Source organism: Solenopsis invicta, chromosome 1 (genome assembly GCF_016802725.1).
Source record: "Solenopsis invicta isolate M01_SB chromosome 1, UNIL_Sinv_3.0, whole genome shotgun sequence".
Taxonomy (NCBI): Eukaryota; Metazoa; Arthropoda; class Insecta; order Hymenoptera; family Formicidae; genus Solenopsis; species Solenopsis invicta.
In genome coordinates, this window is record NC_052664.1 from 30,633,991 (window position 1) to 30,650,848 (window position 16,858).

The 16,858-nt window shown below is 36.0% G+C and overlaps 1 protein-coding gene across 1 annotated transcript in view; it reads right to left on the reverse strand.

Annotated features, from left to right (window-relative positions):
• LOC105208098 (zinc finger protein 1) overlaps positions 1–16,205 on the reverse strand; it is a 31,102-nt gene extending 14,897 nt beyond the window's left edge. Inside the window, exon 1 of the mRNA XM_011177858.3 lies at positions 14,673–16,205. Coding sequence (XP_011176160.2) covers positions 14,673–14,706 — 34 coding nt within the window. The 5' untranslated portion in view covers positions 14,707–16,205. The remainder of the gene's footprint in view (positions 1–14,672) is intronic.
• Positions 16,206–16,858: the final 653 nt, after the last annotated feature.

Here is a 16,858-nt window from a genome sequence, read left to right on the forward strand (position 1 = left end):
CTCCCTCGCCCTCCCGCCACGTACGATTTCCCACCGACCTCGCACGCGCGCTAATCCGACGCCGACGTCGCGCGTCAGGCTGATTGCGGTACATTTAACCACTTGGCAGCCATGTCCACGAATTGAATTCGCAACGAATTAATATTTAATTCAGTACTATGAATTAAAATCCTTTATGTCGCGCGCGTGCAAATGATTATACTGACAAGGAGAGGACCAGGGAATAAAGGCGCGCTTTTGAAATGCGATTTGTTGTCAAAGGTATCTTCTTCTTTGTATCCATGTTGAGAATCCTAACTTCTGATACCCTTCACTCTTTTTTTTTTAATTAGCAATAAGTTGCATAGCAATAAAAATTGTGAAATCTTTGGATCAATTAATTACTTAAATAAATCTCCGGGAAAGAAAAAAAATGTTAAATATTATGATACTTCAGGCTTAATCAATTGATTCCGATACATGTAAATACAATTAATGATAACACGGACAGTTTGAATACTACTTCATATCACTGTGCTACTGCACTACACTGTAATAGCGATAAAAATGCATTAAGGATGTTTTAGTTTACAAGTCTACAATGCAACAGCTAAAAGCTAATGCAATTTAAAAACTGCAAGCTCTTGGGTTTCTTTTTTTTTTTCATAATTAACAACAAAAAATTATCGTCATAAGTATCCAAATTTTGGTCCTGAAACCAGCTGCAAAGGAAAAAACAACGAAGAATTTGGCTCATGCAGCGAAAATAATCTCATTTTGCTGCAGTTTCAAGTAAATAACTTTTAAACGAGTAAGCGGATACAAATGAATATTTATACGAATATTTACTAAAATTTTATTACTATATTTATAAAAAATTTAATTTAATTCATAATACTTTCTTATCAAATTTGCAAAATGCGATTTTATATAAGAATTAAAAACAAACAAAAATTCAATTTTTTAACCAATATACAAAAACGTTATACTCATATTATACATAGATGTGCAAACGTAATAATAGAATCAATCTATAAAATTTTCAAATTTTTAATAATACTTTGAGGTGTGACATCTTTAATCTGAATTGTATTTACATGTATATTAAAAAAAAGTCGATTAAGTCTAGAATATTGTAGTACTTAATTCTTTCGATTTTTTTTAAGATTTATTATGCTGTTAAGTAGTTAATTAATTTAATAACTTCAAACTTTATTAATTTTTTAAAAAACTGAAAAGCTTAAGCACAGAATTTAGATAATATTAACATAAAAGACCACTTTTTGCAGCAAATTTCATTTCAAAAACGCATTTTCACTTTTGGCTTTTCCCTTCTATAAAAGAGAGAGAGAGAGGGAAGGAGAGAGAGAGAAAGAGAGAGAGAAAGAGACATTTTTGTTATCAACATTAATTTAATATTTTCAATGTTTAAATAAGAAAATTGAAAATGGGTCCTTTCAAATTTTTTTTTTCTCAAGTCGATCCTTCATACTTGAAGATCATGATCTCTATTTGTACACTCATTGTACACTCACTTCGATTGTGACAGTCTTGGCAAAGGTACTCTCGATGGATTGCCTTCCCGAGAGATAGTGATCAATAAATAATCTGATATTGTGTTTCGAGTGGATTTAAACAGAGTGCAGACACCATTAATTCACGAGCTTTATTTAAACCAGCAAACTTTATTGGAAAAAGCAATATTTATTTAAAAATATTTTAGTCTATTAAATTCCAAAATTTCATAAAATGATAAAATTTTAAAATTTCGACATTAAAAAATTGTTTATATAAAAATATTAAATATTCCTATTCCAGTGGTATAGTTAATCAGAACTTAGCTTTAACTTATTAATAATATATTTATTTTTTCTGAAATATTTTTCAAAATAAATTCAAACAAAAATTAATTCGAAAGACAAATACAATTTCGAAACTGGTGATTTTAGCTGAAGATGATAACAAATTTCTACTACTCATCAAGAGATTTTTTGATATTTATATCATTTCTATTTATTCAAAATAGCTAAAATATATATTTTTATAAAAGTGTGTCGTACTATATATTTATCTTTTCTTAGATTTTTATATTTTAGTAAGAATACATGTTATGTAATATTTATATTTGGGCATACAGATTCGAATAAATTGGAGTAGCGTACAAGACATACAGTAACGTCTGCAAATGCGCAGAATTTCTCGTAGTTATATTTGTGATCGCGCGCGGTGCAAATCTCACACCAGACATGGTATATTAATTTCGCGTAGGTAAATAGGTACACGTGCGCACACACGGCATTTGCTGCGAAAATGCTAGTTGTAAGTCAATGCACGTAAGTTTGCATTCTGCCATAATTAATATGCTGTTACACGGTTAACTTTGCGAAATCGGAAACGACACTCGGTAACGCTATGCGAGCTCCTAAATACAGACGCGACAATCTTGAGCGTATAGTTTAATTAAGAGTTAGATTATCCACACGGTAAGCGATTCTGTCTCGAGATAATTATCTACATCTGTGTTTCGGGTTTTGTAAAAATTGATTGTATTTTCACAAATAATACAATATTATTTCCTTTAATAACGATATTATTAAAATGTATACTTGTACTTTTTTTTAAATAAAAATAGATCGTTATTATCTTATCGTTTAATTTGGTTTTTATAATAATTAGTTTTTATAAATTATAAAATTATTGTAGATTAGACCTAGTTAATCATGGGCGATTTCATGATTTTAATATTTATTTTTAATTCTTTTAATTCTTTGGTTTATATTAAAGTCATAAAGGACTTCGCTTTACACATACGTATAATACACAAAAAACTTCAATATTATACATATACACTGGAAAAAAAAATTATTAATTTGACTAAATTTTTCAACTCAATTAAATTTTTTCAATTCAAATGTTTATGTGTTTGACTCAAATATATAAAATATTTGGACTTCAGTGCAAGTATTTAAATATTTAACTTAGCTACATACGTATTTAGTTTAAATACAGAAATATTTGAATTAAAGAAATTTCAAGAAAAAACTGTAGAATTTTCGAGAAAAATTAAATCAAACATTTTTTTTTAGTGTTCATAAAACATATAGAAAATTTTATACTTAAATCGAACTATTTCCAATCTATTACATACCATGCATACGCACTCACGTGCTCTCGCATCCTATCTAAATTAATGCAGTTACTGCGTTACTTATAAGCTTCGAAGATTGAAACCTAAATTGATATTTGACCATACATACGATACGACGTACGATGGGAAGATGTAATCTCTTCGTTCGGCGAAGACGCGTTTTAAACGCGTATAAAAACATTTGTAACGGTCGTTTGCAAGCGTTAATCAAGCTAGGAGGCAAACGGGAAGTTGGCTGTATCTCTCCGGATTGCGTCCGCACACGCACACGGCTTCCACGAAGACGAACTTTGCTCGCCGTGAGGCCGATAAGAGACGTCGAAACGGGTCAGAGCCGTGACCTTTCTTGCCTTCCTATGTACGCGATCCGTGAAGCTCGCCCGCGTCGTCGTAGAACTATGCCGTTTATGCTTTTAATTGCGCGCCCAGCGCAATATAACGAAACGCGATACCGAGCATTCCTAAACGACGTTTCGCAATTCATCTGTGTGCTCCTTTCTTAAAACGTAAAAATGACAAGAATTGCCCCCTTTGTCGTGGAAATGTAAACTTTCCGCGGTATCACGTTCCGAATAAATTGCAGCAGCCGCATGTCCAAAAAAAAAGACGTCAAAGAGACGTCTTCGATTGTTCAGTTGTACGGACACGACGTACAAGAAACGATGATATAAAGCAATATACATAAAGAGGAAAATTGGGTAGTCGCAAAAAATTACTTAGTATCCGAGATGAAAATGAATGGTGAGCTAAGGAAAGTCGTGGCGTCGTCGCCGTAAAGCATGAAGCTTCAGGAGCGCACTACGATATTGCGAAGTATCTCGTCGATACCTTATAAAGCAAACACTTTATGGAAGGTAAACACTTTTGCGAGCCATGACGTAATATTCGACGCAATTTCGCCATCTTCGCGCTTCTCCTACATAGGGCAAGGGTTAACTTCGCCGCGAGCGTTAACGCGAACGATTCGCCGCGCGAGTTGAGCGCGCGCGCACGCGAATGCGAACGCGAAGCCTTCCCGCGAACTGTCCTCGGGAGGAAGAGACTTGCGCCGCAAATGACGTCAGCGGAATGTGGAAACCGGCGTATAGCAAATTGCGAGCAATACCGTGCAATCTCGGATGCTCGAAAGAGCACTCACGGCGACGCGATGCCGGGCGTGCGTTGTTGAATCGCGTGACAAAAAGGACAAGATTAATAGAGCCACCTCTCGTACTTCGCGTCGCAGTGCCGCATTGCGTAATGACGTCAAAACGCATATGCATCTCGACCAACGTCAAATAAGATTTATACGTCGATATCGTTATTAGGCATAAAACTAACTTTAGAACTTTGAAAATTCTGGAATTTCATCGAAAATAAATATAACGTCCTCCCCCTTGAAAAAAAAATTGATAAACTTGTTTCAATAAACTGATCAGTAACCGATTATATTTTGTCAGTTAACTAATAAAATATCATCAATTACTGATCAGTAATCAGTTTATTGAAACAAGTTTATCAACTTTTTTTTCCTCTTTTTTTTGTTGGAATAGTTTCTTTCGTCAATAATTAAGACAAAAAAAATATAACATTAACACATCTTTCAACAAAATCTAGTTAAAATAACTATTTAATCCCCGAAAAAAAAAATATATTGAGTGAATTAAATATTCTGGTGAATTCTTTAAATCGCAATGAATAAAAATAAAAAATCTCTCTTTTTTAAATATTTATCTAATAAAAATCCTTTGTATTTAGCTATATACTGAAAGTCGAGCTGAAAACAGTTTGATAATAGCAAATATTGAGTGAAATAATACCAATTAATCCTTCGTGATTCAATGTTTTTTTTTCGCTGCTTCCTAGTCCAACTGGGCACTGGTGTTTAACAGTGTTTTCGAAAAGGTTTTTGGGTTCTAAAAACCTGAAAAAATTCTGGTAAACTCTTACAATGCTCCAGAATACGATTTCACAATAGTTTGGCCTGGACGATTTTCGCTTTTTTTACGTGTTTGGATTTGGAGCGGAATAAAATTAAAAATTCACTTGGGTGTTTAAATTCCCGGTTGGACATAGAGGAATAAATATTTGGTTAATACAACTCGAAAAATAATTTCGCTTTTCTAAATATTTAGTAAGTGTAATCAAATTTGATAATATTTGCTCAATATTATAGAAGAGTAAAATTAATTTGCTTGTATTAACCAAACTAAATCTAATTGGCATTATTTTACTCGATATTTGCTATTGCCAACTCTTGTACAGTGTATGTATACAAGATGCGCCACAGAGATGCGAAACCTTGAAGACGACTATCGGTTAAATAGTTTACTGAAAACTGCCGCTGACTCATGTTTATTCACCGTCACAATAATACCTCGATTGGCCATAAGTTTCTTTTTTTTTTCTTTATTGAAGCGCGTGACGCGTAACCTAATTTCACGAAGTAGACACAGGCGCGCGCGCGCACACACACATTCTATTCGTGGACGAATTTGCAAGACGACATTTCCTGGGATTATCTCCGCAGACGGCAGCATCAATTGTTCCCCGAGAGTGGGTAGTTCGCGACACGCGATTGTTGCAGAAGTCCCTGAAATTTCGCACATAAATGGCCGAGGAAAAACGTAATAATGAAATTTACGGTCAAAAAGCGGATGCAGTGACATTTTAGAGAAACTGCGAAAACTGGAATTTGCAAATACTCCCGTTGCCGAGAGTGTTGAGAATCGTTAATAAATTTGTCAAACAAGACGGTTTTATGACTGATGAATGAAGAAAAAAATTTGTTGAAAAACTAAAATATTCAGACTGATTATACGTTCAACCAAGTTGGGTTGATTCAACAATTATTTAGTTGTACAAGAAAAGAAGAAATAGTTTATTCATGTCAACCATTAACACTTTTTAATCAAGAATTAACTAAATCAACTCAATATTTAGTTGAACGTATCGGACTAAATATGTTAATAAATTATTTTCAGTTTTTTTAAGATACTAGTAGCGTCATTGTTAAATTGATGATTAATTCAATTTATGACTTATTGTCTAGTTTCAGTTTATGACTGTTTTAAGGCCGACTGTGTTCGGCGCGCAGTTGTTTATAGCAACTGAAACGTATTCAAGATGTATATATAAACTAATATTAGACAATAAAAATCTAGCCTTGACCGTACTTGACGCTTTTAGTTATTTGTGTGATTGCAGTTAAAAATGTATCGGACGTACAGTCACTGCAAAGTAAATAAAATTTGAAAATGCGTTTAATAAATTAACACTTCAAATAAACTATATACGTATGAAAGTTCTGTAAATAAGATTATATTTTTATTTAATCACATATTTTATAGTTTATTTATCTTATTTGTTATTAACAATTAAATTATTTTTAGAACGTTAAGAAAAATCTCAAATTTTTTATGCAAGTACCTTTAGTGTTCAAGATGATTTATATGAAGTTTTATTGTCTGTTTAGTTATTTTGTAAATAAATAAACTTTGTTTATTTTATAGAACTGATCTCAGCATCGCAATAAAATTGTACATAAATCATTTTGAATATTAAAAATTCAGATTTTTTTCATTATTTCTCTTACTTTATTATTTTATTATTAATTATATTTTCATTAGAACACATGTCTACTTCTTATTAAAATAATTTATTATCCAGACAGAAAATCACCACCAGATTTTTCTACTGCTTTCAAATGCAATATAAAACAATATGTAATTTTTACATAATTTTCTTTTTACATAATTCTCTTTTGAAAAAATGTTCTTTACATCCTCAATTTTGTCAATTTTTATCAATACGAGAAATGGAAAAATACGACTATGAAGGAAAAGCGCGTTGGGGTAAAAGTAGCAATAATTCCACGTATTAACGATATCGCGGAATATGTCGCATATTATCGCGTAACAATCATTCGATTCTCTGAATAATGTGGTCGTTCACGTTATCGTTGGTTGCACAATATGTGAATCGAAATACTTTCTTGTGGGTTTGTCTAATGTCACCGCGGAAAACCGCAACTTCCGCTTGTTTCTTATTGTAACACTAATACATTTATGGTTCGATGCCATCGATTCCACGTAAGCTTCCAATTACTCGTTTAAATGCGCATTCCAACCCAACAGTGCGGCCGATATGACATCATTAGAATTATATGCTGTGAGCGCCTACAAACACATTTAAAGAGCTATTGCTTTGTTTGTGTTACAATCGGATATATCATTTGTATACATTTTAAATAATTAATCTTTAAATTTCACGACAACGTAATCGGAATCTATAGCCATTCAATCCTTTTTAGATAATTAAAGAGGACAATCGAGTATAGCTGGTTAGCATGGCAGCCGGTTTTCTGACGGACGACCGCCCATATCTACGGAATGCCGATAAAAAAAGACGATCGGTGGGCAGGGCCTTAAAGAACCGGGGAGGATAGGCGCGCGCGCTTACGTCATCCTACAACGTGGATTAAGCCGTAAAGGCGCGTTCGCACGGCGCCGAAGATATGGTCGAACGGATGGACGGGTGGACGGGTGGACGGGCGGACGAACGTACGAACGAACGAACGTACGAACGAACGAGGTCCCTGGGTCGCGTGTGCGTCGCTGCCGACGCTGCCACGGTGCGAAGTAAACGATTTCTCGGAGAGGTCATTGAGCTTGATAGGGCGCGGGCGGCCGCCATCTTCCAGAACGTTAAAACCACTTCGACGCGCTCCCATAAACGAGCGGTCGGCGCGGCGCGACGCGACGCGACGCGGTAATCCGCGCTATCCTACCAATCAAAATTATTGAGCAACCGCCGACGTACAAGACCGGTCCTGTGTGTGCGAAGAAACGAAGGAAATAAAACATGCCCGAACGATCCCGGCGATATCATCGTAGCATCAATGAAGGAGAGGAAGGCAAGATGGCGGATCGAGAAGAAGCCACGTGTCTTGCGGGAAATTATCGAGTGTACGGAGCTCGTCGCGGCTCGTGCTCTCGATTTCTTTTTTTTTTCTTCTTCTTTCTACTTGAGCAAGCTCATCATTCAAGTATCGCAACGTTTCGTAACTGGCAACATTTATGATTCTTCGTGTCTTCACGAAGAAGTCTTAAAAATTAGAAATTAAATGAAGATTATAGATATGTTATCTCTTGGCCTTTTTGTTAGCCTCTCTTTACGAAAGCAACTTTTTTTCCATCCGCTTAATAGTTCGGAAATGATTAGTATTCCGATATAAATAATCTGTTACATATTGATGTAAATGTTTTAGAGTGTCTGCTGATAACGAGTTAGAAAACAAGACGCGCGTATACTATGAAAATAGGTAAAACAGATTACACCATTCGTTTATCACATATACGAACATGAACGTTGTCGTAAAATCGTTATCTGTGGGAGGAATATTGACGCGTTTCTCAATTAGCAAGAAAAATGTTCGGATAATATTGAGCACGATTTTATCTGTTCAGAGTCGCGTGAGAGTCGTATATTATCTTACGCAGGCCGTATCAGAAAACTCTCACGCTGTTTCTAAAACCAAAAAGAGTGACACTTGATATAGTATATGTACATGGAAATAACAATTTTGAAAGAAGCGCAGATCTGAAAACATCATAATTATGTTGAACTATTTAAAAAGTTGTATCGGATGTTTAACTTTGTTGCTAGAATGTCAAAACTGTTAGCAGCGACATTATCACGCCTGGACGTCCTATATAATTATTTTGATGGGCCAACATAAAATTATTTTCTGATTTGTATCTAGCTAAATTTTTTAACGCTGCACCAGAAAAAAATTTTTTTGAATGAAAAAAATACATTTTCTTAAAAGTTTTGATGTTTATTCTGTTCGAGTAAAAATATTTATTTTTAAGTAAATGTAGACATATTACCTCAAGTATATAACTTTGTGTTTTTACATTTTTTACATTTACATAATAATTTTACAAATAAGCTAATAATATTATTAAGCTTAATTAAAATATTTTCTTAGATTTGATTATCTTGAATACAGAAATAGTCTAACAATAAATAATTTTCTAGAACTGCAAGAAAAACTCATTACTTCATTAAAAATTATTTCTTCATTTTATTTACATAAATATTTCAATTAAGACATTATTAAATTGGTTGAAAGTAAATAAGCTATTAGAATTAAATAATTTTTTGTGTTGAATTTTTTTTGTTTTTTTCTGTTAGTGTGCAGTAAAATTGTTCTTCCCGTGCAATGAAAATTTGAGTTGTATGTCCTTTTAATCATGGAAAAAAAGATTTGTTAAAACAACTTAGGACTTCATTGATTCAGCAGATTCTTAGCTCGTCCATTGTCTTCAATCATAGTTTCTTTGTCGTATTTAATCAACAAATTAAATCTCCTTACTTATAATTACATATCAAGCTCACGCAGCAAGCTTTATTTTTGCTGAATCATCTACTTTTTCCGTGTAAAAAAAATATTTAATTCTTACAGAATATAGGATTAAAATAGCGTTTATTTGCATATACCGTAAAAAAATCATTCCCCCGCATTAAATAAAATTGATGCAATACGATGACATATTGCAGAGATAAAAAAGTACAAAAAGTCACAAAAAATACATATATGTACTGCATACTGGTCCATTCATTCCGCTTTGAAACACAGAATGAACATTATCGTCTCACGAGAACAATGCGTTTGCTCATGCATGTGGATGCACGCGTTGCATAAACAGCAGTAAACAGCATCGAATTTCGGCCTGTTCGAGAGAAGTACGTCAAAGAAAGTTGTTCGATCAAATTTCTCGCAAGATATGACAGGTAACACTGGTTAATCACTTTTATTGTAATTGCCTCTCCTATCTTCATTTGACTGAGCAAAATTTTACTATATTTTTTTGTTGAAAACATGCGAAAATAATCTCTGTATTAACCTTTACAGGGTGAGAAGCCACTGTAGTGGCGTTGAAAAGCAATATCATATTTTAAAATGAGGAATAAAATAATAAATGTTACTCAAAGAAAGGCTATCAGATTTTTTAAATAGATTTCCCTGTTCTTTAAAAGTCGAAACTATTGCAGCGCAATTAAGAAGGTTGTTACACGCTTGAAAATAAAGCTCGATGACCATGTAACGGTTTGAATTCTTACTATTTGTAAATACTGCGAACCTTTTCATTCCAAAATGAAACACAACGAAAATAAGTATAACTTTTATTGCTTATTACTTATTTGCATCGTTCTTTCATATTACCTTTGTATGTTTTTTTTAGAAAGAGAAAATTCTTTTCGCCAATTCTCCGCTTTGATAAACTTAAAACATTTGATAGATATATAGATACAGAGTACAGAATAGCGGGAAATTTCTTTATGTTCGATTATTTTTTTCACGTATATGGTTCACGCAAAACTATCTAAATTTAGCCGCGTGAGACAGTCACAGAAACAACTGGCGCTTTGCAATCCACGCGCAACTTTTGTTTGGCTCTTATAGCCGTAAAGACGAAAATAAGAGCCGCCAATATTCGAGCGCCAATATTAGGAATAGTTAAATATTTTCGTACGGGGCACGACTTTCGTTGCTACCTGACTCGGTGTGTAATCGCCGGTCACACATCCGCGCCCGCGCGCCATATCAGACGCCACTCCGTATTTGCAACGTGGAAAATACGCAGAGTTGATTATTGGCTTTCCGCGAGTTTCGGGTTACGTGCCTCGCCGATCTTCGGAGATCGACATCAACACGATCGTTAAAATTCAAATTACTTGCGAAAATGCAGTTCTTTTACATCTCTGTTATTCATGCGGCGAGAGGATTTTAAGGATTCTTGAATTTCCCTACCCTTCCCATAATATGATTAGTATTATGGAATCTCTAGGTGCATCTTTCTTATAACATTATCGGATGTCTCTTTTTTTTCGTCATTATTTAAATTTTATGATTTTAAAAATTTTATAAACTAAAAATTGGACAGATTTAATTTCGAATAACGATTACAAATAAAAATAAACTTATTCTTGAATTTAAAAAATCAGATTTCTTTATGCAATAAAAAGTATTGATTCAGGATTTGTCCTGATCATAAATATATTTTCAATTCTAGATTTTTTCGAAATTTTTTCGAAGGAATATCAGACTACTCTTTTCAGATTTCTAGCCATTTTAAAAATTACATGTTACTTTTTTCCACGAAAGCAATCGTTTAATAAAATTTTAATGAAAACGAACTAGTCTCATTGTAAAAAGAATCTCTGTTAGAACTTTTTTGACGGAGTAAAAGGTAATGACATTAGAAAACTACGATTAAATTTTCGAATTAAAATGAAGTAAGAAATAATATAACAGAAACTTCTTTTAATTATAATCTCAACCTATTTGAAAAATTATTTAACACTATTTTGCAGATTTGTAATTACTAAAGGTATAAATTTTTTTAAAGAAAGAAAGCAATTTTTTATATAAGAATCTTTTCAAAAAAACATACGATGCTAGTTCGTACAGTCTTCTTGGTTTTCAGAAAAGTTTAGAAAATTTTTGTATTGTAAATATACTTTTTAAACACTCGTTAAATTTGGTTCTGTTGTAATATATTTATAAACAAAATTAAAATTATGTTCATTATTATTTTATCAATAAAAATTAATATTGCTTATTGTCATTTTAAAATTAGTTTTTGGAGCAAAATTAACATTGTGAATATTCGATACTCTGATTATAATTTCACCAATAAAAGATTGTCTGCAGAATAAGGGTAATGACAAGGGTAATTAAAGTATAAAAGCAAGTTAATGCGATATATAAATCTAATTATTATCTCAGTCAATTTCTTCTCTTTTGTCAATAGTTTTCTAAATTATCTAAGTTGTTTGTATGTATATCAATGAGAACTATCAGTATCATAGAGTCAGTTAATAATAATTATCATGGCGTTCAATACATGGAGTCAAGAATCAATTCTTTTCCTGTATAATCAGTGTTATGCGACTAATCGTACTTACGAACGATGAGTGACGATGGGCCTACCAAGGTCTAGATAAACCGGTGACGTCTATATCGCGAGAATGGTAAGACTCATTAATGAGTAAATCGGCCAAGGTGGATCTTACGTTCTTTGTGCGTGTGTACAAGGCGAAAGGAATGAAGACAATAAATGGGACGGTGTTACGCAAATATGGGTTAATTTAGCGAATAAAAAAACGAAGCTGTCAACACACAATATCGAATTCTACATTTCAATTTAGCTTAATTTTTGAAACACTTCGTTTCAATCTGTTAAAATAAACAAATCAAATATAATTTTTTTACGTCAAATAAGGTCCAAATAAAGTAAACCCAAAATACTCTCTCACTTTCCTCATTATATAACGCAGTATATTTTTATATTGATTTTAAGTCTATTCAGCATTTTATGTACATGAAAAAATAGTTTAAATTATTTCTTTTTTTAAAAAAATGGAAAGTATATCTAAAATAACGGAAAATTTCATTTTAACTGCCTTAATATATCAGTACAGAATGTTATTAACGATTGTATAAAAGTCTAATTTTTCTCAAAGTGCGTATCTTTGTAGAATTAGATTACATCATTGAAAGAGTTTCATTTATCATGAAATAACAAACTATTTTATAGCGTAGCAAAACTTTACAATTTCATTGTGATGGTCCGTCCGTTCGTAAGATTTTTCAAAAATAAATAAGTTTTTCAATCTTTGTTTTTAACAGATATCTAAGACCTCAGCTACATCAAAGTAAAACTTAAATTAAATCAATTAATTGTAAAGAGACCAAAAGTTAAGGGCAATAAAATGTTTTTAACAAAGTTTTTCCAATTACACAAAAATTGTTCACTTAACTATTTAGATCTGTTACAAAAAGATTTATTAAGAACTGTTATCTGATTTAACTTGCTTTTGTACTTTAAATGTACGAAATTCGTGACAAGAACGAGGACGATTTTTTTGGTCGCGAGACAAAATATATGTGATTTTTCTTTATAGGGGATATTATCTGGGAACGATGCTGAGCCGGTATCGATTTTCGCGAAACAGGAGACGGTGGACAGTCGACAGTGGAAGTCAATCGCAGATGCCGCCTCGTTCATTAAATGCCGCCTTATATCACACAGGCGATATAGGTCGCGCACGTGCAGCGGCACGCGTTCTGCGAATTTTCCGCGACTCATCGAGTCGAAAACCAGATGACGAAGTTATGCATCCGCCTACGCGAAAATCGAATTCTGTACGAGGTGTCCCGACGCGTTTCATTTAAAACTTGTAAACTTTCGCCTTCATTTAGATTCACGGACTTTTCGACTGACTTCAGGTTGATAATATAATAACCAAGTTTCGGGTAACGAAAGCAATGATCTAAACATTCTCGTTAACACGATGTGTCACGTTTGTCGAATTAATTTTTAGGTTCATTGCGTATCATGTTTAATGTACTGTTTAAATCAGAATTGTGTACATTTCAAGATATGTAGATAAAAAATTTTTTCCCGGGCACGTTGTATTTACGCGAATCTTCTTCATGTAGACAATGTAAGTAATATAAATTATTACAAACTGGATATACATAATATAATATACATAAAAAAATAATTAAGTAACAAAGTTGTTAATATATCTGATTGTAATATCAATAAAATAAAAACTATAATATTATAATATTAAAAAAATTAAAAATATTTTTTTGTTTCTGAATCTTCTAAGTTCACAGTTTATTGTTTACATACATAGGTGGCATGTAAAATGCAACTTACATGTTTTACACTGTTTATACTGTTTATACTGTTGTATTTATATTTTAAATATGCCCAATTCTGATTTAAATTACAAAAGCTTTTAAATGATAAAGTTAAATTAAAATTTAAAGTTACTGAAAAATTAAACCTCAGAGCTGCAAATATTCTTTATTTAATTTCAAACTTGAACTTGTATAATAAATTTCTAATATTGAAAGATAATTGGATATATTAATACTTTATCATCATTCGGATTATTTGGGTTATTAATATTCAAACTTTAAGACGTGACGTTCTTTATGTGAGTCAACTCGTAATCGTTTCCAGATTCGATCACAATTGTCATCCTACGCGTGTGCCTCGGTTTTACAAGATATCGAATTAGAGAGTTAAGGGATGTAACAAAGAACGCGAAATGTATGGTAACCTGTATCGAAAGCCTTATTGTTTTCTCCTCTCTCTCGATATTTTCTTTAAGTAAAGAGATACGTGTCAGATGTTCAGTAAAAACATACGTACAAAAAATGACTCAACATACACACACATACGTATACACATGTTTAGTAAACATACAATACATGAATCTTTCAAAAGGCTATAATATGTTTGTCAATAACATAATAACGACTTCTCGTTGCGGGAGAGAATAATAAGTCAGATAAATGAAATAAAAGCAGTAAATAAATGAACAAATAACTTTATCTGCCAAAGGCAGAAAATATCGGGAAACATTAACCGCAAAAAACGTATGTTCTGAATTTCCCCGATCGATCGGTTTTTTCTTTGTCAATTCGCGGAGGAGTCGCGTGGAGGAGTCAATAACAACAACAAGTACAAGGCCTCACCTTTGAACGAATTTCGGACGAGAGTCATGCTCATATTCGCGGGAGCCGATGCCTCGAGGATTACGTCCGGCGGCTCCTCTTCCTCCTCTTTCTCCTCCTCCTCTTCCTCCTGCTCCAGCTCCGGCTTCGGCTCCTTGACGTCCTCGCGGCCAGGCGGTTCCGCTCTCCGGCGGAGGGAGGCGTCAGCTCGGTTTTTGCCTCACGACGACAAGTTCGTTGTCCATTGGCGTTCTAAGGCACAGCGGCGTATCAACATCGCTGCAATTTCTTCCTCTCGGGTACTCGCCTCTCTCGCGTACTTTCAACTTGGACTCTCGCTGCCCTCGCGATTTCTCGTCGCGGCGCGCGCATGCGGAGGATCCACCGTGTGTGTCCGTTATCACTCTCCCTCGTCAGTCGATCATCTGTCCTATCCTCCCTTCGCCGGTATCACCACGAATCTATCGCGGCTCGAGACACAGGCTGACAGGATGAATCGTTGCTCGTCTTCTCATCGTCGCGACACGGCTACGCTGGCCGTCGCGTAGAGGAGCGGCGCACTAACTGCCCGACGACGACGACGACGACGACGACGAGCACCACCAGCACCGACGGCGGCGGCGACGACGGCGACGATGACGACGACGACGACGACGGACATTGAAAACACCCGCGCGTCACTGCGCGTTTATCGCGCTTATCTCGCGGTAGTTTGCTCTCGTCGATGCGGACAATGACGCGGAAAGGAAGAGAGGCGCGCACACACACACGCACACACATACACACACACACACGGACACAGAGAAAAAAGCTGTGGAAGCTGCGCGAGGGAAGAGACGGAGTGCTCTTTTCACAGGACGGACAACAACTCCAGCAGCAGCGATTCGGCCAGTCCTCTTCGGAGATTCTTGGTCAATACGATGAGAAGAGGGGCACAGGCAGGTAGACGTTTTTGGGCGGGACGAACTCACTTGTCGCCTTTCAGCCCAGGTGAGCAACTTGGCAGCTCGCACCAATGGGATTTTCGTCGGAGCCTGGGAACATCGGTAGTCGTCGTCATTCCTTCATTCCCGGCCTCTTTCTCTCCCACGCCGTCACGACGACGCTCGTGAGTTATACTTTGTCGGGACGGTGTGGACGGTTGAAACGCGGCGACGGCGGCCAACTACTCTTTGTAAATAATCATTTCACTCGCGCGCGCGTACGTCTCGCGGGATCGCGCGAAAACGCCGAAAAGAGAGGGAGACAGAGAAAAGGAGGGAGAAAGAGACAGAAGAAAAGAGAAAGAGAAAGAGAGGGTGAGATGAATCGAGAATCAAACGAAAGGCGAGAGAACGAGAGGGAAAGAGGGAGAGAAAAAGAGAGAAAAGGGAGAGGTCGTACTCCGTCGTGCTCCGGGTGTATATTCGCGGGAATATCGCGCGCGAGAATGTGCACGCTCCTTTTTCTTACTCCTCTTGTATCGCTTCTTCTTTCTTCTCCTCCTCCATCTCCTCCTCTTCCACCTTCTCCACCCCTCGTCCCTACTCCATCATTTCCTCCTCCTCCTTCTTCTTCTCCTCCTCCACCACCACCACCACCACCACCTTCGACACCTTTTCGCGTTCGACGAGACGCTCGTCGTCCACGCACGCACCACCGACGACGACGACGACGACGACGACGACGACGACGACGACGACGACGACGCACCGCAGGAGAAAAAGGAAGAGAAAAAAAAAGGGAGCACTCCCGATTGCGATCTCGATGCGACGAGACGGACAATGACGGCCGCCGGGCGACCACACGCGCGGCGGAACCGCGCGGGGGGAGGTGGGAAAGATGGAGAAAAGGGGAGGGGAAGGGAACGCGAGAGACGGATGCGAGACGGCTGCCAGAGCGCGAGGAAGGAACGTGCGAGAAACGGGAAAAGCGAAAGAGAGAAGTGAGGGAGAGAGAGAGAGAGAGAGAGAAAGAGAGAGAGGATGGCGGCGGCGGTGCGCGGATGGTGTGTCAAGACATAGCCAAGAGCGAAACGGAACGGCAGCAACGAGGCAGAAACGGTTCGCGGTGCGTTACTAGCGGCCTCGCGCCGAGTAGAGAAGCCAGAAGCACCGGGTAAAACGCGATTCCCTAACTAACACACACGGAGACGGATCGGGGACTGCTTTGGAGTTTACTATAGGATGGGACACGGATGGTGATGGCGGCCGTGTAGCCCGTAGCAG